Here is a 27,062-nt window from a genome sequence, read left to right on the forward strand (position 1 = left end):
ACAAAAGTTATCGAAACATTTCTTTACTGATGTACGCTTTATTTTTTTTTTAAACCTATCACAAAAATAATTAGAGATAACAGAGAGCCAGAACCTTATAATAAATAGTTTTCAGAAATGTACATATAATACAATATTCAACTTCTCCTAACTGAGGTCACATTTTTGTTCACAACTTAGAAATATTTTTTCATACAGATTTTTAAACACAAACATCATATTCAAGTCAATCAATGAAAATAATAACATTCAAATCACAAATATAAATAAAAATACAAATAAAAAATCGCCAGCGTAATAATTATATTGGATACTCACAAAGTTCAGACGTAGTCCTTGAAATGATAGCAAAATCTCGAAATAACATTTTCTCGAACAGCTTAACAGCTGAGTACTACCTGTTCAGAATACATAACCATTTATAACTTCTTGTCCGGCCCAAATATATATCATTATAATGGAAACTCCGTAACGATCAACAAGTAAAGGCAATTTCCTGAAGCTATCCAAAACCTTCAATCTTAGGGCGGTACCTTACATAATACCAATGATCGAGTTAATAAAGTAATCCTTCTTGTACCTACTCTATAATACAAATCGTTCAACTAACTGTTTACGATTTTTTATTAAAAAAATAAATGCGTCTTTTGTACATTTATTTGAGCATGGTTTTCATTTTGTTAGGTTGTGGCCAAAGTCGAGAATGCATAAATATCATTTTTGTGTTTAATATTTAGACATTTCTTAAAATGGTTTATAAATCCCCTTATTTGAAAATCTAATATATAAGATAACTAATTATAAATAAATAAACATTTTGGAATTTTGGTTATATTTATCATAATGTTGATCAGAATTGGATAATAGAGATTTCCGTAATTGGCATTGATATAACAATATTATGTAATTATTTTCTTTTCATTTTATTTCAAGTGTCAAAGGTTCATGGTGCATGATACTTTTTGGTATTTCAATTATCATCAGATATATAAAATGTAGATTTAATAACATTTTTATTTAGCAACTGCCAAAAATGATATTCACAAAATTCACAGAAACACATTTCATAGACTACACAAAAAATTCTCTTCTATGAATGGTACAAGGAGATCTTCCAGTTACCCAAAGTTGAATTGTTCATTTATTATATTTCTCCGTCTTCATACGTGAATTATGTTTGTGCATATTTTATTTTTATTTTCACGTTCTTCACAGTAGAGTGATCTAGAGGGAAACGCAACAAATATGAAGTATGTACCCGACATCTCTCTTAATAACTATGACATAACATCGCACATAACATTACCTCACGACCTACGAGAAGGTGAGATGATAAACAATGGATGGAGGGACGGAAGTAATTTATACTATTACGTAAAAAAAACTGATATACGATGCAAACGTGCGTGATTCTACTTACACAACATTCACAAATTTCAAGATATTGTGGTTGTAGATGTAGTCACGTTTTTGCGTATGTTTATTACGATTAAGGTAAAACCGGATTTATGGACCAAATTAACTTTTATGTAACCAAAACTGGCAACTTTAAGGGTAATAAGTGCGACGTTTTTATATCAATAATGATTTTTCTAAACTTAAGTTTTATAAATACAGGTATATTTTAAGAATTTAGGATAATTATCAATAGTTTTAGCCTTTAACTATCAATATTTAGTAAGTGATACATATATAAATATTTTAAGGTTAATGTGCATTTATTAAAAATCTACTACCCATATAATTTAACACCAATAGAAACAGTCTAAAATAAGTTCATGGATACTTACTGGAGGTCGGTGATTTATAAAAAGGTTCATATTATAGGTTGAGTGCTGCATTTCAGTAAATACAAAGTGCCATTACTGTGTTCATAAAAACTTCAATAAAGTGGCAACCATCAAGTTTCCATTGTTTCATTTCAACTAAAATTTATCTTTGATAAACTTATCCACAAATACAGATGTGAGCGTTTCCACCCTCTTCTTTTTTCCTTCGCTCGTAAAACTTACTTCTCTGAATTAAGGAACTTTGAGTTTTGTTTCTCGTATTCGGACTGATCCATTATTTATGAACTAAATGTATTATTTATGATGGCTTCCAAAAAAACTATTGTTCATTCTTGAATAATTTAGAGTTCAAAATGTAATGTGATAATCTAAAGGATGGGGCGTAAAATGACGAATAATTTTACAGAAAGTATTTCTCGTACCACCGAATAATAATATTTCTAACAAATTCAAAACTATCGCGATTTTTTTTTCTTTATGGTGATGTGTGACGGGAAAAATATGAGTGTTAGCAGCTTTTAGCTGTGATGAGGGTCGTAATACAACAACAACATTAGATTAAATCTTTAATGTACTCTTATTTCACCTATATGCGTTATTACGTAATAATATATCCTAAACCCGAAACAATGTACTTTTGATTTTAATTTTAAAAGCAGGAAACAAATTGGCTTATTTTACCTCGCAATCACACTCACTATCCATTGTTTTGTAATAGTTGATGTAGAATTTAGCGGATGACCTGACGGCTTCTTGTTCACTATAGATGGGCGTGTAGCCCATGTGAATGGACGCTCTGAGCCTGCTAAGCAGTATGAAGGAGCCGAGGTAGGAGACCAAGGTCCGCGGACTGATGGGGAGCTTGATGCCCAAGCCTCTAGAGAGCGTTTGGACAAAGAACGCGATCAACATGGAGAGAAGTAGCGGGATGGACCACCAAGTTTGCTTGCACAGAGGCTCGTCGCTACGAGGTCCCTTGGTGAGCCTCTCCACCAGCCGAGAGGTGTCCGCTACGGCTGTATCATCCGTGATGAAGACGGGCATTCCGGAGATAGTCTCGTTTTCCTTGGCTAGTGCGTTCATGGCGCAAATGTGTCCCCACGCGACATTTCCTGCATAGACGATTTGTTGCTTCCCACCCGCGCCGGCTATTCGGGGTATCTTGCCGCCCATTCTACGCGATATACTTATTATAGACGTGATGAAATTTGGATCCCCTTCGCCATAAGTAAGTGGGGGTCGAAGAGCTACCGTTTTTAGTTTCAGGCCGCTTCCTAAAAAAAATATAATACAGCAACAAAAAAGTCACGTTACTTAGGTATGCCAGTTTATAATTTATACGTTTAAACATAGTGTGTTGTATTTATATTATATCTAAATAATATTTCCTAAAACAATTACAATCAGCTTTAAAATTTGATACTTTATTTTCTGAATTAGCAATCATTAAATAATTGGAATACATTTTAAACAATCATATATATAGTTTCAAACTCCAATATGCATTATACACACATTTATTTATTAATCACAAAAAAGAATATAAAGAATTCTCGATAAACTGCTATAGAATCATATTATCATCGTATATCGTTATAAAAAGACAGTTTCCCTTACTTGTTAGAGAGCCGTTTGCTTCTAAAACCATTAGTTCGGATTGAAGTTTCGATGCTGCATATCCGGGAAGGGTGAAGCTACCCTGATTTGTAGGAGGCAGCGCCCTTTTCTCTGTCTGGTTGACAATAATCGTTATACAAGTCGACCCCAGGTAAGGCACAATACATACCTCCGCTGAACTCGTGAATATCAACCTAGTTATGTCGAGTTCCCGACACAGGGATATAACATTCTGTGTTCCTGAAATGAAACATCGTTAAAATACTATTAACGTACATATTATCTTTGTTCATTTTGATACATACGTAGGTAAATACTGCACAAGCAAAATATCAAATATGAAAAAAAAAAAAAAACACATTATTTTTTAACATCTCATCAAAGATGAAGAAGAATATGGAAATCTGGGCATTTACGGGGCTGACGACCGTCTAAGGGCGCTTGTCCACTACCCGGAAGTCCGTGTAATTTTACCGTCCGGCACGTCAGTTAGCGTTTTAAAATGACGATTGGCTTGGATTGGCTTGTACTTTTGTCCATCTTTCTTCGCATCGGAGCTCTTGATCGGTGCGTGAACACGTTGCTCGTAAATTCGATCACGCTAAACTGTCGTAATCGTTTTCATTTTTCAAAACCGGACTGCCGGACGGTGAAATCCCGTGTAGTGGACAAACGCCCATAGGCTGGTTTAAGCGATCACTTTACACACGTGTAACATTCATCAATTATACCCATTATTGACAACCACACTACTCAAATTCTTGAAAGTTCTATGTATAATTGGAGATAATCTAGATTTGTGAATAAGTATTTGGACTCACTCAAAATGTTATAAACAAAAAATATTTTATTCCCATCGTTTTTAGTGATAATAATAATTTTAAATTGAAATTTTATTTCATGAATCTATCTTTATTTTTAGAAAAAAACATAAAATAAAATTATTTATTGATTTATGTGATTGACGACTAAGAATTTCAGATCGTTTCAGTATCATTATAAATCAGTTTTGTTTTTTCCTCTTAATACATATAAGTATTGATATATAAAGAACAGTAGATTTAACACATGTTTATTAAATTCATACAAATTACAGAATCGCATGTTAAGGATATTGTAATAAGTCTTTTATAAAAAAGAGCATAATTTTATGATATAATATGTTTTTTTTTTAAGATAATTATTATTTAATAACTGTAATTCACCTTCGACATTATTTTTATGCAGATCGGATTTATTGGGAGGATATTGGTATGAAACATGTGCTGCACAATGAATAACCCACGTGACTCCATGAAAAGCTTCCTTTATGGAATGGCGTTCCGAAATATCTCCCACTATGGAAACAACCGGTATCACTTCTTTATGATCTGGAAAATTAAAAGTTATAATCACATTTATCGCAACTTTAACTATGTATGATATTCAATAAACATTCTTATTCTAACCCTTATCCACACCCAATGGTGCATAAGCCACTGAATCATATTGGCACAGTGTTATCTTGATCGCTACTTACACGAAGGCAAGGTGATCATTCCTGTGCTTCAGGGGCCAGTCCAAGGTGTAAATTAGAATGTAAAATCACAAATATTTATTTTCACCCCCCCTCCTGGGAATTGAACCCGGAACCTCCAGCACGCTAGCTAAACACGCTAACCATTACACCACGTAGGCAGACTAGTCATATAAAATTCACTCATATTGATTTTAACATCTGGGGTAACGAATCCGGGACCTCCGCTCGGTAGCCAAGGATTTAACCACTACACTTCGGAGACGGACAAATAATGTTCGTTGTGTTTGTACTTCATAAACATATTATTATTCATCCAGTTTGCTTACCCAAGAAGTTACGATAAGGTATTAAATCCAGAATTCGTATCTCTGTAACACCTGACTGCCTGAGTTGAATCTCTCGAACTATGTGTTGTCCCAGGAAACCAGCTCCTCCTGTGTTATGTTTTAAAATACGAAGTAAAACTCCGCACGTATTCTAACTGTACAAGTACACGAAATAATAGTGCAATACAGAGTGACTACATTCTCAAAAGCTTGAAAAACCGATTAGTAAATATTGCGAGACCTTTATGAAATATTTAATGAAATTTTTGCCAGTGTGCGTGTGGTAAGATAAAACGCATATTTGCAAATAAATTATAAAATAAATTAAATGTTACTATTGTTTAAAAAGATAATTACATTGTTTTACATTACTCACTTGATAATTGAAAAAAAAATACCTAACCCAAATCAAAGAAATCAAATAAAATTTTGTATGTTTGTATGTATGTATGTGTGTGTGTATATATATATATATATATATATATATATATATATATATATATATATATATATATATATATATATATATATATATATATATATATATATATATATATATATATATATATATATATATATATATATATATATATATATATATATATATATATATATATATATATATTATTATATATATATATATATATATATATATATATATATATATATATATATATATATATATATATATATATATATATATATATATATATATATATATATATATATATATATATATATATATATATATATATATATATATATATATATATATATATATATATATATATATATATATATATATATATATATATATATATATATATATATATATATATATATATATATATATATATATATATATATATATATATATATATATATATATATATATATATATATATATATATATATATATATATATATATATATATGTATATATATATATATATATATATATATATATATATATATATATATATATATATATATATATATATATATATATATATATATATATATATATATATATATATATATATATATATATATAAAACAAGCTTGATGTTTTGATTCGATAATTGTATAAATAATATTTACTTTAATTACATGTTGAAGAACTAAAATAAACATGTTTTAGAACCATACAATATTTTAGAAGTGGCGTGGAAGCAATTAACCTTATATTATTTTTATGATTTTAATTTTATTCAATCTTGTATTTTAATTGATATCCACGATAAAGATAGCTCATGGCGCAACCGTATTCTTAAATTAATATAAGTAAAAAAAATAGATCTTAACGATACGTTTCGTATTTATTCATAAACACACATGTTTTTTTTCACACTGAGATATAAAAACAAAATATACCTATCATAGCAGTAATGTTCACTTAACACAATTTAAATAAAACATTAATTTAGAATTATTTTACCTGTTATCAAAATTACATCATCGTTGATGCTCATGTTTTCTAAAAATCTTATTGATGAATAATATTTTATAGAATGCTAAACAATATTTTAAATAAAAAGAGGATGGACTTAAAAATATCTTTTTAATAAAGATACACCGGCTTATTAAGTACTATCCCGACCGGCAGATAAACCAACACTGTTGAAATAATATTTACATCCGCATTACCAAAACTTAAACCTTTATTATATCCCATATAATGTAAGTACTTTTCTCGGGTACTTTCACTTTTTTCGTAATAATATTTTAAACCCGTTAATTACATTGCACATTTCTTGGAATATAATTCACAACGCCTTGCCTTTCTTACCAAATATCGAGAACATAATAGTAATATTATATTGTTATTAGTCCCTGAGGTTATTAACAAATGTTTTCTCTCATTAATGACGATAACATGCACTTAATCAATATGGATTTTACAGTTAAGTTCTTACGGATGAGAAAACACTTATGCTCTATTTGAATTTATTTCAATAATGTCCACTATATTTCTAGTCGCAACATAAAATTAAACGCTCGACACCATTGACTGGCAACCGTGTTAAACGGACAGTATTATCAATGAAATAAGGCGTAATGCATTGGACATTAAATATTTCTCAGTTTCCAAGTAGGTGCCTTTTACGTTAAAATTTTATTTTATTTTGCACATAGGTTCCACCAATAATAAAATATTGACTATTATTATTATTATTAGATTCTTAGTTTCAGTAGATGCATTAATTTGTGACGCATTTAATTTGATACCAACATACATACGTAATTAGAAACGTATAGAAAACTATGAAACATCTTTTAAAAATTAAAAATTAAAAAATTAAATGTGTATTTCAAACCTACAAATTGTCATACATACGCTATTTAAAAGCTCTAGAAAACCATGAAACACCTTTTAAAAATAAATTTTTAAAAAAGTGTTTTTCATACCTACAAATTGTTATATTATACATACGTTATTTGAAAGGTCTAGAAAACTATGAAACACCTTTTAAAAATTAAAATAAAATAAGTAAAATTTGTGTATTTCATATCTACAAATTATTATACACAATATGCATACATAATATTACATACATATAGATGTAACCTTTAAAATAATAAAAATAAAAATAAAAATATTTTTTGAATTTTTTACCTTCAAATTAGTGAAATTCAATGCATTAGAAGTCGATACCAGTATTGAGATCAATTATACAATTTTCTACAATAAATCACAATTAATTTGTAGCATTTCTTCTGTCGATAGGCTGTTGGTACTTTCTTATTCGAGTTGCTATGAGTTGTCTCAATATTGATTATTTATAAAATAAAATTAATATATGAATAATATTCACCATCAAAGTATTTTCTTTGAGTTCATTATTATTTATTTAGTTCTAGACCTTTCAAATCTGTTATGCATTTAATAAATTATAACTTTAAGCAGCTAACAATACATTCAATGAAGTATTATTTTGAGCTTATTTGTAAAAAAAAATAATGCATGGAAAACTAACTTGTTCTTCTTAATCATTTATGTATTGGTTAAAGTACAAACCTACCTATCCTTCCTGAATAAAAACAATGTATGCCGTTTACCATCTCATAATGAAGTAAGAATAGATCATATTTTACTTACCCCGTGAGCTTTTTATTCATGTGTAATGAAGTTTTATATTGTGGCATGAACATTCCCTTTTAAGAGACTTTTTTTAAAACATTCTGGCTGAGCAGAGAAGACTAGAAAACATAAGATCTCGCTACTCTCAAATAACTATAAAAGCAGTTATTTAAAATTTACTTGTGACACCCGCCCATTTATTAGGAAATATTCCAATCAGGTATACTATCGGTTACTATAGGTCTATTCACTTAAGAGGTCAAGATAAAAAAGAAAATGGGAGAACCCTCTCATAACTAATAAACTGTGTATTCCTCCTTCTTTATCCCAAATATTCCGGTAATCAATATTCAGGGGTCTGTCCTCTACCCACAGAGTTTCAAATGCTAACACCATTTGTGAACAATCATTTTGGTAAATAAAAATCTGGAATAATTTTGCAAATGTTTATTCAATATAGTACTTGAATTATAATAACAATATACAGATTTTTTAATAGATCTTAATAAATATACATAGTTAACAGGCTATATTAAAAATAATAATAAAAACATGGCCTACGAATATGTGATGTTATTGCATTTTTTATGCTTTCCTTAGGACCATGTTGCACAGGCTTATCAAGAACTCTTTTTTTATATTAAAAAAGTAATGAATGTTATTAAAATTTCTAAAAAAAAAAACAAATAATAACCACAAAAATCAAATCCTTAAAAATATTCTACTAGCCAAGAACAAAAGCCTAAATAATGCAATATTTCATAATCGTGAAGACAAACAAGCATTGTATAACGCATTGATACCATACCTTCCTTACGATAAACCAGAAGGCTTGCGCTATGAATGAGTGCGGTTACAAATTATGATTCTAAAATTGTCACTCTCGTATTTTATTTTACGGTTTCTATTTTAGTATGATTCTCTCATATTATATTTTAGTTTTAAAAAACATTGAAGTGTATTACTATGTCGAAATATTGAATAAAAATGAAATTATAGACCATACTTCACCTAGCCCATGTGGGGAAATTCTACTACATTGCAAACTGGGACAAAATGACAAAACTGGCCAAATCGAGACGCAAGGTAAACCAGTTTCAGACTTTGCCTAAAAGGGAGCAGCTTTACCCACGTCAGAGACCCCTAACCAAATTTTTTTTTTAAGCCTTTTTAATCGTCTACGAGTGCTTTTACTATATTTTATCCGATATTGAATTTCAAACCTAAAGTATGACAATACAGGAAGCTAACCACAAAACTAATAGGAAAATAATTAGTTTGATATTTTTTTGTAATTTTTTTAAAAATTAATGTAATAAGTTTTATTTGCAAAACCAGACAGCTAAAAAAAAATAACAATTTATTAGTTTCTTAAAATGATTCAATTCTAAATTTCTTGGTACTTAAATACTGTGTGCAATAAGAGAGGAACCTTATTTACGATGCTAAAAATAAGTTTTTTTATATAAAGCGGGTATATCTTTTTTTACAAAGGTTGATTGTTTTCAATTTCTTGGAGTCTAGGAGTTGTTTGAGTCTGGTTGGGTTGTAAAGCTCCTATCTTGTCACTGCTCGTCGTGGATTTCGGCAAATTCCTCAGTCTGACACACATGTCCCCCAATAATATGCATTGTTTGTACAAGCCTTTACATTGCATTATACCCTTTATTAAAAAACCCATGAGCTATAAAATCTGAAACTTTGAAGATTTTTATATAAAATTATTATTCATTAAATCTCTCAAAAAACATCAAAACTTTAAGTATGTTCAAATACAATTTCATATATTTTTGAAGTACCTACAACATTTTATTATTCATCACGCATAAATCATTGATACCACAAGGAATGGAGCCTGTGGCCAGCCATCACTGTATGCTAGAGGGGATTTGCATACTAAGGACATATACATACACGGTATAACTTCAAAAATAATGTGTAAAGCTTTATTTTTCTTGGTGATTGCAATAAGATACTATTATGATGGTAAACAAAATTCTTCTCATTAAATATGATGTTCAAAATCATTATTAATATAAAATAAAAAGTTGTTATCTTTCTCTTTGACTAATTGTAAAATGAGGAGGTAAATCGAACCACATACATTTAACATCTTATATCTAGAAGTGCATAAATTCGTGTAATGTGATTAAATTAGATAATATACCTACTTAACCTACCAATTAACAGTTTATTGTCAAATATGGTAATTTTATTAACATCGTAACATCGACAACATCAATAATAAATAATATAAATATTTTATTAATTCATTAATCAAATGGTTCATCAAAACACTAAAAACTAATTAAAGTAAACAGATCAACATTTAAAAGTGCAATAATATAATGAATTACCTTAATCTGATTTTCTTCTGTACAAACAATGAAGTAATTATGTAGAAGAATAGTTTTTGTTTAAATGTACACTATTATATACAAACGCTTTTAGTTATTGCTCTTTCCCCAGTTTTTGTAACCAAAATAAATCAAAACTACAAAAAGTAAGTATACATTAATTTCACAAGTTAAAAAAAATACTAATAGGAATTGTTCTGATTGAGCCTTTTTTTAAATTCTGAATAAAATTCTGCCTGTTGTCCATACGTGCAAATTAAAATAATTTAATAAACAATTTTCAGACGAACAAAACGAGTTCAATAATAAAATTACGTGTAGCATAGCTTAGTATAAGAAATTGACACTGATTCATTATTCCGTAACTAGGAATTTTGTGTAAACAATAAATAAATTATGTAAATAGATAGTTATAAATAAAAAATCGTGGCCAAATTATGAAATAATCCATAAGAATAAACATTTATTTCTTGAAGTAAATTTACCCTCGTTTCATCAATAACAATGTATTTGGAATTGCATAATAAAAGATGTATAATATACATATTCTAATTGAAAGAAATGGATTTTTACATTAACCCTATATGTACTTCATTTTGCAACATACATTTTTATATAAAAGCAGTAATAAGTAGTAATAAAAATAGTTGTATGTGATGTATATATTTATTTGGCATTGTTATTTCTGCAAGTAGCAATACATTCAACCATTTTGATAAACGAACTGAAAACAAAAAAGTCACATGAGATGGTGACAGCTAACACAAACAATGGCATTGGATATAAAATAACCTTTGGAAAATTCATGTGCCATTCGTCTTTTAACCATGTCAAACCACAAATCCTTATTGTAAAGGATTTAAACAATGGGTTTGTTCATCAGGAATTTGTACAGTGTGGGGTTAATCACCTTTTATAATTTTTAAATTAACCGTGTATACATTTCTCATTTTAAAAGTTTATCAGCACGAAGTATTTTGATTATAAGTAGATAATAAATAAAAATTTCTGATGTTACTCCATGAAAATAGAAATACAGTAAGAGTATAAATAAATATAATAAAAAACTTATAAGTATTTCATCAAACTAAGTAGATAGTAGGTGTTTGACACCAAATAAGGAAATATACATATAAATATTTCTAAAATATGATAGGTAATATTATATTTCAACTATTAAACGGGTATTGGTATTGATAGAAAAGGAAGAGTTGATCATCGATAGTTAATTATGCTGAGTATAATTTTCTCCATCAAGGAAAATCACAAAGTGACTAAATTGTATTATTTTACAAAGCACACCAAATGACAGATCATTAACTGGAATGTACATTTACATACTAATAATTTCAGTATTTTCCACCCCTTTTGTCTCTTTTTCAACTTCAGATCTAACACTGATATTACGCAAGCAATTTTTTTTCACCCCATAAAACTTTACTGAATAAGTTATTTATGTAATGTATTTTTTATTTGCTTTTTGTGCATTTAGCATTACAAGTGTATGTAAAAATATAGCATGAATAAAATAAACAAAAACTGACACTGTTTATTTATGAAGAAATGCTGCTTTAATATATACGAAAGTATGTATATTTTTGTAGGAAGATGAAAGAGAGATTTATGTCAGCTGAACAAGGAACAAAAATGTTTAAAAAATGCAATATATTTATGTCTATTCCATAGGTGAAATTATTTTGAATAAATTCAGACATTACATATTACAACCTTAACTGGTATCTCCATAACAAGAAACATCTAACAGTTTACTACAATAGCAAGTTAAAATTCCTTACAATAACTTCATGAATAACTTACAAAAAAATTAACAACAGACATTACAGTCATAAGGCAATCAGGCTCTGATGATTGACCGAGAGACGAGGAGAACAGAAGAATTCCACCTCAAGGCAGCACCCGACACTACGCTGGTTAGTAGAATATAGCAGAACCAGATCGTGATCCAACAGTGAAGTCTTTGTACTGAGAGAAAACGCATATCTGAAAACAAAAATGGTTTAAGCATCTTCTTCTTTTTCCATGTTCACTCCCTAGGTGGAGCATATGGCCAACACGAGACGACTCCAATTCACTCTTTTTAAGCATAGCTACATACAAATATCTCAAGAGCAAATAAATAAGCACATATCATTTTCTCTTTTTTATGCTGCATTTGATTAACACTGCATGATTATTGTCCTCAAAATGATTTTCTGATCGTTAATTGTTAAAAAAAAAATCTTATATATATAATATGTACACACACTCATACACATGGTATTTTTTTTAAATGCACTTTTAGGATAAAAATGTTTGAGAAATCAAAAAAAGTGATAATAGGTTACCACTAAATTTCTCAAAAACATTTTATAACTGGACCAAAGATTAAGCATGAATTCAGTATCTAGTTGAATATCCTAAATCACATGGGATCAGGGCTGCACAGTAGTAAAGTATTTTTTATATGTAATAGATCAGAGAATAGTTGACCTTATCTTTGAGTTGCTGGCACATCTGCAAAGCCGCCGTGAGAAGCCATAATACTTCATTCAGCCACGGGACAGCACAATCTGCTTGGCAAGAGTCATAACCCATTGTACCGTGCACAGAACTTAACTGGTAAGCTGCGAATACCAACTTATGTGACTGGATATAAAATGAAATAGCCAAATCCTCTGGCAAATTAGGTGACAAAGATTTCTGTAACAAAAACATAGGGATACATTATAAAATAACCTTAAATAAGTCAAAATTGACTGATTCAAACCTAAAAAAAAATCGATCATACTTTGGCGCGTTTTTTTTTTCTTATTATAAAAAATTACATTTGATGATGACAAACCTTAACTAAATATACACACAAATAGATACATTAAGATAATAGTTGTTTTTCAAAAAATTTATAGAAATACTTACCATGTTTCGGCTTTTAATGAGTTCATCGATTGTTTTTTTCTTGGGCAAAACTAGCGCTGAACGAGCTCTCTGAAGAGCTCCCAATAAACAACTCACAATATGTAGCACTTCATCAGCAGACCTGAAATGAATATTGGTAGAAAATATTTTTTAAATAACATAAATTTTAAACAGCACTAAGCTGTTACTAAAACAACTTTATAAAAGCATAAATATTATAATATAAAGGTGGACAGATTTGATGAAACAGTGACAGTTGATATTCATACCTGAAGATATAATGTTTATCGACATTATCAATATGGCCAATAGCTTGCTGCAGATGATTAGCTGCATCCTGTATCTGTTGCAGTTTCCACGGACTGTCCTGATTTATGCTCGTGCGGCAAAGTGTATGCATTTGCCGCATTACTTTGAAATTGATTTCCTATTTCAAATAAGATTATTTATAATTTATTATCATAAAAAATATTTATTATGTACACAAATGGGAGAAGGGCGGGTAGCCCCAGCTAGCAGACAACTGTGGACGGAATTACTCAGCTACAAAAACAAAAGACATAGTCAAAAAACATGTCTCAGAGCATCTAAAAAGAAAGACGCCTCTCAAGTGTTGTGTCAACCAAATAATTTTATTACTCATTGAAATTTTACATTTTGTCTATCAAATCGATTTAATTTTTTTCATACTAAATGTGAGTATTGCGGTATGTTTCTAAAATTCAATTTAGTTTGAGATTAGAAGGTAATTAAACTGAGTAATTTTATTGAACTAAGACACTATTGACCAAAACTGTTGTGTACCCCAGTATACATATTCATTTATTATATTTTACAAATAAACAGTGTTTTTTGTTCAGTTTGTACTACTACATCAAGGATTCTTTTTCAAAAAATAAATAAAATAAACACAACCTTAACAATAATATCAAATTTAAAAAAAAAACAGCAATAATAATAATTAAAGCAATAGCAAAGATTTTTAATGTATTACAAGTTAAGTAGCTTGCGTTTGAAAATAAGAATAAAGCTTTGGCAAAGTAAGTTTGAGCCTATTAATTCGACTATAAAAAAAAGTATATAGATAAATAAAATTGTAGTAATTAAATTACTAGTTTCTATAAATTCATTATACTAGCATTATACTTTCTGCAATATTTGTCAAAAATAACGAAGTGGCAAAAATTATGATAATAATTTTAATGACATAAATATTACAAGAGTGTTCTTTTAGTGTTATCACTAAATAATTATTATATGGGCTTAATGATGTCAGTATTATGACTAATAATTTGGAAATAATTTAATCAATACAATCAATAAACTTGATAGTACCTATTATCTTTCATATTAGCACAATCAGAAATATGACAGGTGAAGAGTAGTTTGGTTTGAATTATCAATAAATAGATTATAATGACCGAATAATGTGTACTTAACTAAATACTTGAGAAAAAGATTAAGTTATTAAATTAAATTGCTTCAGCCACAATATTTACAAGAATTAATCATAAATTGTTATGTCTTTATTGGTAAAAATGTATTGGTAAATTTATTTTTATTTATTTTCAGTAATAACTCACAATCCCTCTATTTTTAGAAGTTTGTCTGCTGGTATGATAGTAAGGATAGGGAAGGTAAATTTGAAAAATACATCACAAATACTCAAACCAATTGCAAATAAATATTTCGTCAATTCGTTTTGCAATTGGCAGGTATCAAACTCGTGCTGCCAGTTTTGCAGCCGAGCATATACTCAATTGAGCCGCAGTGCCTGTGATTTCAATAGATAAAAAATAAATGTGTTATTTTTTTAAAATTAGTTTATATATAACTAAAATAAACCCTTTTAAATACTTTATTGCAGCAAATATACAGGTAACCAAAATTTTATGGCATCATCACATAAGGATGAGTGGATTAGTCTTAAATGTAATGCAAATATCAATTCTCATATTTAGTTTACTGGAAAAAAACTGTTTTCTTTGGTCCAACGTGGTTAAAGTTTTATATTTAAATTATATTAAATTTTATATTCATCATTTTTTTCACTTAGTAATTTGAGAATACAAAATCTTGTCAAAGCTAAATATTTATTTTGCCAACAAATCGAGAGCTTAGTTATTCAAGATCAAAAATTAAGACAAAAATTTCTAGTGATTTCAATCAAAGTTGATACTGACCGCACTTGTAATACTATCACCCGTAAGAGTCAGCACGCATTTCAATTGCTCGGGTGGAGAGTTAAGAATGAACTTATCCTGTTTTTGTCCCTCATTTCCATATAATGGAACAGGAAAACGATGAGCACATTCCTAAAGAAAAAGAAAATATTTATTGAACTATTTTTTTGGTGTTTCCGTTAACTTAACTCCATTGCAGGGCTTTACTACAGGGTTTCATGCTAAAAGTGACCCTTGCATTGAAGATAAAAATTTCGAAGAGGAATAACTGCTTTAAAAACTTTCTCCATATCGCTGTATCTGCCGATAATGACCTTTTAATTAATGACACACCAAGTGGAAAATATGTTAAAGAATAATTTTTCCACTTTCATTGTAAAAAATACACACTTTTTTCAGAAATAATATTTATGAAAATTCATCAAATAGTATTTAATAATATACATACCACTAGTATAGAATGCAACTGGTGTAAAATGGCGTGAACTTCTTCGTGAAGAACCCATTCAAACTCCATTTGCTGAAACATAAGTGCCATTAATTAATACTCATTCAAATGCTAATTTTAACTACACTAATGAAACACTTGACATCTACCAGAAGTCATTTCTCGCAGTAAGTAAAAACCTTTTTGTTTGTAACTTTTAATAGATTCTAATAAATATTTATTTCATTTTGCAATAGAACAATAAAATTTCAAGAACTATGAGTTCTCTGAAAAGTCAAAACGCATTTTTGATTGCATGTATTTCTAAGTCATTTATTTGTATAAAGAACAAAGACCCATTAATGATATATCACCTATTTTGTTTGATAACCATTAGCCGTTATTTAGTGAGCTTTGAAATTTCTTGTATAAGAAGGACCTGTATTTATTCAAAACTGCACAAGGTTTTGTTTTATGGTCGCATCAGAATAAAACACTATACAAAGCGAGTTTTAGAGAGCGCAAAATAGTTAAACGCTATAGAGAGCGAGAGAGAGTCTGACGGCACAAGGTCAGGCATGTATAAGGGGTGTGACAAAACATCCCTGGCAAGCATGGACAAATTTTAGGTTATGACATAATAAAATTATCTCTAACAATATTATGTTTACAAAAATCTTCCAAAAATCAATATGTATTTTTCCTGAACATTTGAAGTTTTGGATTTACGATTGTTCATCTCATACCTACATAAATATAAAATGTTAGTGGTTTCACAAATAATTGGTGAACAAAAAAATAAAATGTAAAAAAAAACTCATACAAATATATTCTATAACATTTTTTGCTGTTTGTATCCCCAATGCAAAAAAATATTTAAAAAAAAACACTTGAAATGTGTAGAAAAATGGAATGAATAGATAAATAGGTGTCCTCTTAAAATATTACATAAACATCAAAGATTAATTTTATTAAACAAGTTAGAATTTTAATAATTACAAATCAAGTTAAAAACAAATAGTACAAAGCTATATACGAAAATATAAATACTTCAGTAGTACTAGAGCATGTAGATACATTATTAGGTACCTAGATAGGATTGGCAGCACTCAGTAGAAGGTCATTCATAAGACAGACATATTATAATTTATTCGGTATACACAAAAGTTAATAGAAAATCAACCGGAAAGATGAGCGCCTGAAAATCTAAATTATTGAAGAATAATGCCAAAACAAAAAGAATTACCATAAAAAATGACAGCCATATTAGACATGACTGACGTCAAAATAAAAACTATCTTTCTTAATTAGCGAAACAAAGTATAGAACTTATCTTTCAATTAAATAAAAGTTTATTATTTACCAAATTCATCGCTTCCTCCTTCTCGCAGTCAGCCATTTTCACGATTTTCTCAAACTTAAATTATTTTTGTTTGACATTCGCTCTTGTCAAGTGCTGCCAGTATATGAATAATAAAACACCCGACAAATATCAACTTATTTCCAATTTACCAAATTTATTTTCTAGGTGCACTGAAAATTAATTGGTAGCTGCAAATGATTAATTTAATTTTTAATTGCTTGAAAATCTTTATAATTGGTATTTACATTGAAAAATAAAGATAAATCAAAATAAAATAAAAAATAAAGGTAAAAGTGAGAACTCACCAGTAAATTTTTACCCAAAATATTTTGATAGGGCAATTTTAAATAAAATATTTTGACAGTTCCTGTCAGTGCTATTATTTTATTCGCTGGTTACTTATTCACCTTCAGATTTCAGATTAAATTATTAAGATCTTTAGTTGGTTGATTAGCGCGCGAAATGTTATAACCTCCATTATTGTAATAAAATATCAAATCGTCATCTAATTTTACTCGAATAATGGGAGATAGTCGTATCGTAACTTTAATTGACATGGATTGTTTTTATTGTCAAGTCGAAGAAAAAATTAATCCCGATTTAAAAGGAAAACCTATAGCGGTCGTTCAATACAATGAATGGAAAGGCGGAGGGTATTATTTTTTTATAAATCTAATTGTAATTGATAAATTTTTTAATACCCTTTACATGTTTACAAATTTTGAAATAAATATCATTTTTCATTTTTCAGAATAATTGCTGTAAATTATTTAGCTCGAGCAAAAGGAGTCACAAGATCTATGAGGGGAGATGAAGCTAAAGAAATATGTCCTGATATAGCTCTTCCTAAAGTTCCCTGTGTCAGAGGAAAAGCAGATATATCCAAGTAAATTATTATCTTTCCCAAGGACTTGTTTGTTATTTCACAATATCTTTTAAATTATTCCCTTAGTCTATTAGCATATCTCATTAAACTATATGCATGTTTTTGTAGATATAGAGATGCTGGCAAAGATGTTGCAAAAGTATTACAAAGGTTTACACCATTACTTGAAAGAGCATCTATTGATGAAGCATACCTGGATATAACACAACTTGTAAGTATTTGTAATATGAAGACAGTATGTATTTTCAGCATTTTTAAACATAGATCTACAGACGGATATCTTTATGGTGATAATACCAATTGTTTTTTAAATAAGTTTAAAATGTAGATGCCACTTCACACTGGAGATTGGGCACCATCATTGGAGTCTTGACCGTGCCAGCCACTCTATATAATGATTTTGTGCTGCAGTGGAACCACTCTTTTTAGTTCAATATGTCTTCTTTCTATACATTTTTCTTACTCTTGTCCCTTACATTAATTATTATCTCATCTTTATAGGTCAAAGATAGGATAGCAGCAAACCATCAATCTCCCAGTATAACGTCAAAAGACCTCCCAAATACTTATGTCTTGGGTTATTCGAGTGTTCAAAATTTTATATCAAATGTTTATAAAGATTCCACTTGTGATGATGACTTCATTAATTTTGATCAAGACCGTGCATTACATCTTTTAATTGGTGCTGTTATAGTCAGCGAAATTCGTGCTGCAGTTTTTGAAGCCACAGGTAAATTGCATTATGTAATAGGTGTCTATGAAATCTTTTTTTTTTTTATCAAACTCACCCCTTTAAAATTCAATATGTTTAAATTTAAAACCAGAGTACTTCCTTTCAAAAATCAATTGTTTCTTCATCTACTTATAGTTTAACTAGCATAGTTTAAGGTACATGTATTTATATAAGAAAATAAGGTTGATATACCAAAAATATAATGCACACTGTTCTTTTCACCCCTCAAAATTTTAACTACTTTTTATTAGGATTCACTGTTTATTGCATGTAGGAAGGTATATGGTACGTGCTGGAAAATCATATATTATGGTCACTTGCCATAGGTTTACCAACCCTTCTCTATTATGCTACTTTTAATTTCAAGGTTACCAGTGTTCAGCAGGAATAGCGCACAATAAAATCATGGCTAAATTAGTGTGTGGAATGAACAAACCTAATAAGCAAACTGTTTTGCCTTTAGATGCTATTGGAATTGTTTTCGAGTAAGTTGTGTTGAATGTTTATAAACTTGGATCTCAATTTGTTTTTATAATATAATTTTGTTTTTTAAACGATTAAAAACATTTTTCAGATCCTTGCCAATAAATAAAATAAAAAGTCTCGGTGGAAAATTTGGGCAAACAGTATGCGATGTTTTAAAAATAACCAAGATGAAAGAGCTTTCTCAGTTTTCTGAAAAAGATCTTCAAAAATATTTTGATGAAAAAAATGGGTAATTTTCTTTCCATATTTCGATGTATCCATTTCTTGTTCTTTATCATTTTATTATTTCGGGTGCATAATATGTTTATTATTTAAAATTAATATTACAGTGCCTGGCTCTACAATATAGCTAGAGGAATAGACAATGAACCAGTCACACCGCGATTCACTTCCAAGAGCATCGGATGCTGCAAAAAATTTGCTGGAAAAAGTGCCATTTTAAATTTATCTACATTAATTCACTGGCTTAATGAACTCGGTGATGAAATAGAAGATCGCTTGAAAACCGATTCAGTGGAAAATAACAGAAACCCTACACAGATTGTTGTAAGTTTTACAAAGCAGCTCGCAAGTGGTAAAGATGTATCCTGTTCTCGTTCTATAAATGTTCAAAAAGGAAATGACCTTTGTGGTCAAGCTCTCGCAGAACACTCATTACTGTTGATAAAAAAAGATTCAAAGCCATTTACGCCTGCGGAATGTCAAGGAGATAAAGGTTATTAATTACTAGTCCAACTTTTTTATTATTTGTTTAAACCTTTTTAGTAATACAAAAAATATATCTTTAGTGTTTTTTTTTCATTCCAGATGCAGAAAAAGTTCTCCTCTCTCATCCTATCAAATATCTAGGAATAAGTGTTGGTAAATTTGAAGAAATAGCTCATTCGAGTAAAGGAAAAAATATCGCTCATTTCTTTAGTTCAACTTTACCTCTTAATCAAATAGAAAATGATGGAAATTCTAAAACGAAAAAATTACTAGAGGAGAATAACCAGAATGATTTAATACTCTCTAAAGAAGGACCTCCGTGTGCTACAAATCTAGATATTCCAATTTGTGCTGCGAAGTTAACAACACAAGAATCCTTTTTTACAAACTTTTTCAAAACTAATGATAAGAAAAATAGTTCTTCTTCAGAACCCACTAATAGAGATATTTCAAATAAAGTTATCTCCAATGCGGACATTTTAGATACACAACAAAGGATAGCCGACCCTGTTAGCCCTGAGCTTAATAAAAACTGTCCCTCTGTTCTTGAAGAACCGTGTAATTCTGATGACTCTGAATGCACTATAGAATTAGAAATAAATAGAAGTAAACAACTACCCAGCTGCGACGAATCAAGCTCTAATATTGCCGAAAGACCTTCAGTCCCCAGAAACTTTCTTTCAATTTCAAATTTGGAAGACAAAACAGAAGTTATAGATGAAAATAATCCAACCAGTGACACTATCGTCTGCCCAGAATGCAATAAAAGTATACCAGTTTTACAGTATAGCACGCACAGTGATTACCATGTTGCATTGTCAATAAGACAACAAGAAAGAAGGTTGATCCAGAAACCAGTGGTTAAATTAGCCACAGCCCAGCCAGAACAAAGCAAAAAGAAAAGAAATAGTTCTTCAATGGATAAGGGCGGCAACATTATAGCATTCTTCGGAAAATTAAATAAGAATGTGGAAAACGATACTAGCCCAACAGAAAAATGCTTTGAATGTGGAAAAAATATAAAATTATCAGAGTTTTCGATACACCTAGATTACCACGAAGCAAAAAAATTATCTTTGGAAATCAATAAACCACTATTGAATCATTCCAGTGATAATTTAGGAAAAAGAAAACTGAATACTAAAGAAGACCATGCAGTGAAAAAAAATAAAAAGGAAAATAATAAGCCTAACATAGCTAATTTTTTTAATGAAAAAAAATAGTACCCAGATATTCCACAATACTTTTCAAATTTCTTTAAGTTGTCATTCCATGTTTTATAAGTGAATATACTTTTCGTACATTGAATTATTGAACAATATACACTAAAACACTTTGTCCTTTTTTATTTTAACTTAAGATGTTCTCCATAACTTTCTTCAAGTTAATACATATTAAATTCTTAACTGTTAAGTATGTCTTTCTTTTAACCCTTGGCATTTGAAAGATTTTTGGTATGTGCATACCGCCAAATCGAAGCATTTTTTCTCATTTGAAATGCAATACAAAAATTTATACAAATAAACTTTTTGTTTTAGTAAAACAGGTACTTAGGATATAAAATGGACACAACAAATGATTATTTGAAGTTTTTCATTGTTTGCTATTTTACATAACAATTAACGGTGTGAAGCTAGGTTTACTTTGGCAGGTTTCACAAAACAATTGTCTTTCTTTTCTTCCACCCTGAATTTTTCTGAACATACTTCACAGTCCTTAGTTCCAGAATGTATAATGTGCAATTTATTTATTAGTTGGCTTTCCGGTAAGGTAGCGGTGTCGCCCAAATCGATTACCTCCTCAATAATCTACAAATGGATCAACCAATGATTTTACAAATTTCAAATATGTTATCGCTTTTCCATTTTTTTTTCATACAAACTTTATAACGTATGTAAGAGTTTGAAACACACCTCTATCCCCTAAAAAAAGTTTCCTTTACCATTTTGGGGACTTACGACAAAACAATAAGTTGCGCTGCAGCTGTCAAAAATTATTCAAGCAGGATAGTGCACACATTGACTTCCGCTTGAATTTACGCATTTTAATGTGCGTGAATACTTACTCTTCAGCAGTATATACAGCTTTAGGCACAAGTAATCCTTTCATAGATATATCGCTCACTCCTTTCAAGAACGTCATAAATCAAAAAGCTCGATTTTTCAGGAGAACGTTTTTAAAGTTTAAAAATATAATACAATGTATTAAAAATAAATATCAAGCCACTTATTGAACTTTTTACTGTGCAACAGATATTTTTCGGTAAAACCTGAAGGTTTTTTCTCCATTTAAAAAATATTTATTATAGTTAAAAAATATTTAAACAATACCTTTTCTTATAAATGCAAAAACAACACTTTCTGCCCTGTAGCGGATAAATATTAAGTTTTAAATATGCCGCTTTTGCTGGGATATAGTACATTTCCTGGGCATTCCGAAAACACGCACAACTGAAAATTGAAGTTTTTTGATTTATGACGTTCTTGAAAGGAGTGAGTGATATTATATATACGTGCAAGATCATTCTAACACTATAATGATGTATTCGATTTTTATTGATTTATCACTCGTTCCTCATTCAAATTATGTAACTTAGTAGTATTTAATTATGACTTAAAAACCTGTATAAATTTTATCCTTTGTGTAAAACGCCAAGTAATTTTTTGAATCATTGTTTCATTCTCAAATTAATTATTCAAGAAATATAGATATTAAAAAGTTTTAATCACATTGAAAGGAATTGAGGGCAAAGCGATTCAAGGTGTCACTCAAAAGTTTGGTAAAAATCAATGTCAAAGTTATTAACAAAAATTAGAGACATAATTTCCCTTCACTATTAAGATCAACCTGTTGTACAGCGGAATTGGGCAATTGCAGCCAATTTGTATTTGTTTATTTGATCTACAAACTTGCGACTTGAAGAAAACTAATATTGTTGGGTCATATTTTACATTCGTTTTGTGTTATTTTATGATGGCATCAATAAATTCTACATTTCTGAGGCCACATTAAATTACGCTTATTTAGTGTGGTAATTAGGTCAAAAAATTTGGTCATTTTGTTTTTTGAGGAGAAGTAATAAATAAAAATAATTTACAAATGGAGTTTATTGGTCTTTAATGTGATTTTACACTTGGGCAAGTTCACTCTGCCACTTTTTCCAGTAAGTGAGGGGTCCATGTTCGGGACGGTACTTCACATTGCAGCCATCCTGGGCCAAACGGTTGTCATCACGCAGATTTTCATATACCTCACGCTCATACTTTGTGAATCCCCACTTCTTGGAGACGTAGATCTGAATAATTAAAAATATATTAACATATTAGCAAGATAAGATTATTGACAAAAATAAAATTTAAAAAAAAAAACACATTTCACCTTTTAATACTGTAACGGAAACTAATTTCCTCCACCTAAAAAAAATTCTGAGTATGCAAGGTGCTCTCGTTTCTATATAGTTATAAAATAATACACTATAACATATATTTTAATAGATAGTGACCATGATTTACTCTCAATGCTATACTTAAATGTTATATGCAACAGAAACTATAAAAAGCAATGCTCAGAAAAAATGCAGTTGATATTTAATTTTATATAAAAATAACAATACCATTTATGATAATAAAAGTTATGTTTTTGTTCCCCTTATAAATTGTCCTAAACATTTTAAGTTGTAAAAGGTATTCAAATTAGAAAATTGAAATGAAATTTTAAATCTCTTTTTCTCTTTATCCATGAATAATTTATATCGGTTTGTCATAATAACTTGTACCTTATTCAGATTTTTAAAATAAAATGCAGGAGATGCAGATATAAGTGTAAACATGTTAATTTTAGTTAATATAAATTGTATATTTTAAAGACCTTTAAGATATATTTAAGAAAAATGTTTTATCATAGTCTGTGCAAAGTGTGTTGGTAAAAATGTTTTTAACCCATTGCAACACAAAGCCGGCCAAGATCAATTTGTCAATGACTCACAAAGTCGGCGATTCGCCGGTTTGTCTTTGAAGTAATTTTTTAACATTAAAACTGAATGACAATGATAACTTTATGTAAATTTATGTTTTGCCATTTTTATTTTGTGTAATTCAGTCTTAATGTTATAAAAAAATGTGTCAAAATTAAATAGTGTGTTGTATGAACAAATTATGTCATCTTTATTAGTGGTGCGATGGGTTAAAATCATTAAAAAAATATACGATGTGTTCTCCACTATGGTAGACTATATTTATGGAAATTATTTATTTACCTTCTGGCGACCAGGGAACTTGAATTTGGCACGACGGAGAGCCTCAATGACGGCGGGCTTGTAACGATCGCTGGAGCGCACCGACATGATGGGCTGGCCGATGTGCACGCGGGCTACAGTTCCCTGTGGCTTGCCGAATGCACCTCTCATCCCAGTCTGGAGCCTGTATCGACAATTGGAATTCTCAGTATCCTCAATATATAATAAAGTAGCAATATATAGTTTTTTTCGCGTATATTTTTTTGTGGTGTAATTGCCAGAGCGTATTTAGTTACCGTACTGGAAGTCCTGGGTTCAATTCCCAGGGGGGGGGGCAAATTAAATATTAGTTATTTTAAACTCTAATATTACCCTGGACTGGTCCCTGAAGTGCAGGAGTAATCACCTTGCCTTCATGTAAGTAACAATCAAGATAACACTGCGCCAATACGATGCAGTATCCTATACACCATTGGGTGCAGACAAGGGTTAGAAGATATTTAATTTGACCAGTAACCTGGCTTCGTTATCCCGACATCAACAGACTGGGTCCAGATCCAGCTTGATGTCGGTAATGACGAAACTTGGGTGACTGGATAAATCAAATATAAGTGGATAAAACTATGTACTGGTTATTTTATAATACGAAATGCAGTTTCAAGAATGTTAATACAAAACTTGACTTGCTGAATATATGATTTGAGATAATTATTGACTCCCACAAGAAAGATAATGGTAAATTTATTTCACTTTCAAATTACTAGAGGTTTATTTTTGTCATTGATGTGTTCTTACGATATATATTAATATTTCAATTTTATACTATTTTATGGTAAGCCTAAATGGCTGATGTTTGTAAATGGTAATCAGGTTGTGGCAGAATGGGTGGCTGGAAACTCTGACTTGGGGTGCTACAACCCAACTCAAATGATTTAGATTGTTAACACAATATTATGTTAATTTTAAAAAAAATAGCAACATAACCAAAATGACATTCAAAAATCTTTTGTAAGCAAACATAGGTATATTTAAAGCTAAACATTAGTATCGATAAGAAGTTATTAGTCACCATAATTAACCAAGATATTTCACAATCGATAGAAATAGATATTTGCCACTAATAATGAACTGAAACAACTGGAATTATAAGACAAATTATAAATAAAAATCGAAGTAGAACTTGCCTATCAGCCCCAGCGCATGACAACATTTTGTTGATTCGGATCACATGGAAGGGATGTACTCGCATGCGGATGTGGAACTGATCCTTTCCGCAATTCTTCACCAAATACTTGTTGCAGCAAATACGTCCAGCTTCCAGAGCTTCTGAACTGAGCTGCTCATACTCATCGGATACGAGATGAATGCATAGCGGAAAGTCTTCCACAGAGGCCTTCTTCTTACCGAGATCGAAAATACGGATTTTCGGATCAGGGACACCCCGACAGAACCGCGACTTTGGGTACGGTTTGTTTTTGCAGTAGCGATAACTGTGGAACAATTTAAATAATAATTTATTATCAATAAAAAATACATCACTTGAAAATTAAAAGAATTTTGACAGCCGACTACATACCATCTCGCAGGGCGTCGACCCATTTTGGTCTAGAAATAAAATAAACAGATAGTTAAAACACAAATTCTTATATCACACGAATAAATTATATTTCAACGGATAATATATTATTTCCAGATGGATTAGAACGAATTAATAAACACAAACATACCGAACTCACACCGACTGGGTGAACGTCAAACCGGAAAGAGCTTGTCTATGGTGTTCAAAGACTAAACCAAAGACTAACTAAAACATTTATGTGCAATTTATTTATATCTATGGAATACTGGTCTTATTTTTATTTTTTGGCAAAATGTGATTTTTTTATTGAATCAACGGTACGAATGTTTTTTGTATGAAAATAGAACTTGATAAATTGCATAATCTGGGTGTTTAAAATTTTACATTAAAAATCGTTTTTCTTCCCATTAAAATTTTCACTTCTAGGCGCGCAGATAGATCATTTGTTCGTTATCAGACAAAAAAAAATAATAATAAAACGACGGCGGGTTTCTTCAAAGCCTAACCTTTCTTTAGAAAAATATATTTTACTATTTCGAATTGTAAAAGAATTTTGCTTGGGGACAATGATAACAGACCATCAATGTTTACGATGGGTAAGACCGGCAATTAGGGAATTTCGGCCGTTAGCAATAATGCATTTCGTCATCCGCGTCTAGGGTCGTTAAAAACGGGCCGACCCACGGACCCAAAGCTACGATCATAAATATTGCCGCCCTTTGTAACTACCCTCTCGCCGCCTCTCGGGAGTGGAAGGCAGAGAGAGGATAGAACGCCACACTACCTTGTCTAATTTCCGCCATCTTTCCTTGTACGTGTCCATAAGGTACTCCCATATGTACTGGCAATACATATG

General features: G+C 29.9%; 4 protein-coding genes across 6 annotated transcripts; 1 reads left to right on the top strand and 3 right to left on the bottom strand.

Moving 5' to 3' along the window:
• Window positions 1–823: 823 nt before the first annotated feature.
• On the bottom strand, window positions 824–6,871 carry LOC148306513 (3 beta-hydroxysteroid dehydrogenase/Delta 5-->4-isomerase type 2-like). The gene is made up of 5 exons (XM_088264763.1): window positions 6,691–6,871; window positions 5,253–5,360; window positions 4,613–4,777; window positions 3,408–3,647; window positions 824–3,064 (listed from the first exon to the last, which is right to left on the bottom strand). The coding sequence occupies exons 1-5, from the start codon at window positions 6,722–6,724 to the stop codon at window positions 2,463–2,465; spliced, it is 1,149 nt and encodes a 382-aa protein (XP_088120889.1). The 5' UTR covers window positions 6,725–6,871; the 3' UTR covers window positions 824–2,462.
• A 4,258-nt stretch (window positions 6,872–11,129) lies between these two features.
• On the bottom strand, window positions 11,130–17,689 carry rogdi (rogdi atypical leucine zipper). 3 transcript variants are annotated; one of them, XM_088264822.1, is made up of 7 exons: window positions 17,581–17,689; window positions 16,239–16,310; window positions 15,791–15,922; window positions 13,877–14,034; window positions 13,608–13,728; window positions 13,182–13,391; window positions 11,130–12,692 (listed from the first exon to the last, which is right to left on the bottom strand). In XM_088264822.1, exons 1-7 carry the CDS (start codon window positions 17,614–17,616, stop codon window positions 12,624–12,626), a joined length of 798 nt encoding a protein of 265 aa, XP_088120948.1. In that variant the 5' UTR covers window positions 17,617–17,689; the 3' UTR covers window positions 11,130–12,623. The 3 variants fall into 3 exon arrangements, with proteins under 3 accessions (XP_088120948.1, XP_088120949.1, XP_088120950.1); XM_088264823.1 differs by lacking the exon at window positions 17,581–17,689 and adding an exon at window positions 17,307–17,440 and having other exon boundaries at window positions 12,157–12,692; XM_088264824.1 differs by lacking the exon at window positions 17,581–17,689 and adding an exon at window positions 16,388–16,408 and having other exon boundaries at window positions 12,157–12,692.
• A 263-nt stretch (window positions 17,690–17,952) lies between these two features.
• On the top strand, window positions 17,953–21,729 carry PolH (DNA polymerase eta). Its single transcript, XM_088264825.1, has 8 exons — window positions 17,953–18,233; window positions 18,332–18,466; window positions 18,575–18,677; window positions 18,968–19,196; window positions 19,567–19,684; window positions 19,774–19,914; window positions 20,015–20,400; window positions 20,493–21,729. Exons 1-8 carry the CDS (start codon window positions 18,103–18,105, stop codon window positions 21,614–21,616), a joined length of 2,367 nt encoding a protein of 788 aa, XP_088120951.1. The 5' UTR covers window positions 17,953–18,102; the 3' UTR covers window positions 21,617–21,729.
• Window positions 21,730–23,482: 1,753 nt separating this feature from the next.
• Window positions 23,483–26,392, bottom strand: RpL10 (ribosomal protein L10). Its single transcript, XM_088264827.1, has 5 exons — window positions 26,355–26,392; window positions 26,204–26,232; window positions 25,812–26,117; window positions 24,649–24,811; window positions 23,483–23,688 (listed from the first exon to the last, which is right to left on the bottom strand). The coding sequence occupies exons 2-5, from the start codon at window positions 26,224–26,226 to the stop codon at window positions 23,521–23,523; spliced, it is 660 nt and encodes a 219-aa protein (XP_088120953.1). The 5' UTR covers window positions 26,227–26,232; window positions 26,355–26,392; the 3' UTR covers window positions 23,483–23,520.
• Window positions 26,393–27,062: the final 670 nt, after the last annotated feature.

The sequence above is a fragment of the Brachycentrus maculatus genome, unplaced genomic scaffold (genome assembly GCF_059751285.1).
Source record: "Brachycentrus maculatus isolate JH-2025_06_01 unplaced genomic scaffold, ASM5975128v1 h1tg000238l, whole genome shotgun sequence".
Lineage (NCBI taxonomy): Eukaryota > Metazoa > Arthropoda > Insecta > Trichoptera > Brachycentridae > Brachycentrus > Brachycentrus maculatus.

Coding starts and splice junctions, on each gene's coding strand:
- PolH (XM_088264825.1), top strand. CDS start 18,103: ATGGGAGATAGTCGTATCGTAACTTTAATTGACATGGATTGTTTTTAT. Junction 19,915..20,014: donor TATTTTGATGAAAAAAATGG/GTAATTTTCTTT, acceptor TTAATATTACAG/TGCCTGGCTCTACAATATAG. Junction 20,401..20,492: donor GGAATGTCAAGGAGATAAAG/GTTATTAATTAC, acceptor TTTTCATTCCAG/ATGCAGAAAAAGTTCTCCTC.
- rogdi (XM_088264822.1), bottom strand. CDS start 17,616: ATGGCTGACTGCGAGAAGGAGGAAGCGATGAATTTG. Junction 16,311..17,580: donor AGGAGGAAGCGATGAATTTG/GTAAATAATAAA, acceptor CTTATGTTTCAG/CAAATGGAGTTTGAATGGGT. Junction 13,729..13,876: donor GATAAACATTATATCTTCAG/GTATGAATATCA, acceptor TATTCATTTCAG/GTCTGCTGATGAAGTGCTAC.
- RpL10 (XM_088264827.1), bottom strand. CDS start 26,226: ATGGGTCGACGCCCTGCGAGATG. Junction 26,118..26,203: donor GGTCGACGCCCTGCGAGATG/GTATGTAGTCGG, acceptor ATTGTTCCACAG/TTATCGCTACTGCAAAAACA. Junction 23,689..24,648: donor AGTTCCCTGGTCGCCAGAAG/GTAAATAAATAA, acceptor TTAATTATTCAG/ATCTACGTCTCCAAGAAGTG.
- LOC148306513 (XM_088264763.1), bottom strand. CDS start 6,724: ATGAGCATCAACGATGATGTAATTTTGATAACAG. Junction 3,648..4,612: donor GCATAAAAATAATGTCGAAG/GTGAATTACAGT, acceptor GTTTCATTTCAG/GAACACAGAATGTTATATCC. Junction 3,065..3,407: donor AGCAAACGGCTCTCTAACAA/GTAAGGGAAACT, acceptor TATTTTTTTTAG/GAAGCGGCCTGAAACTAAAA.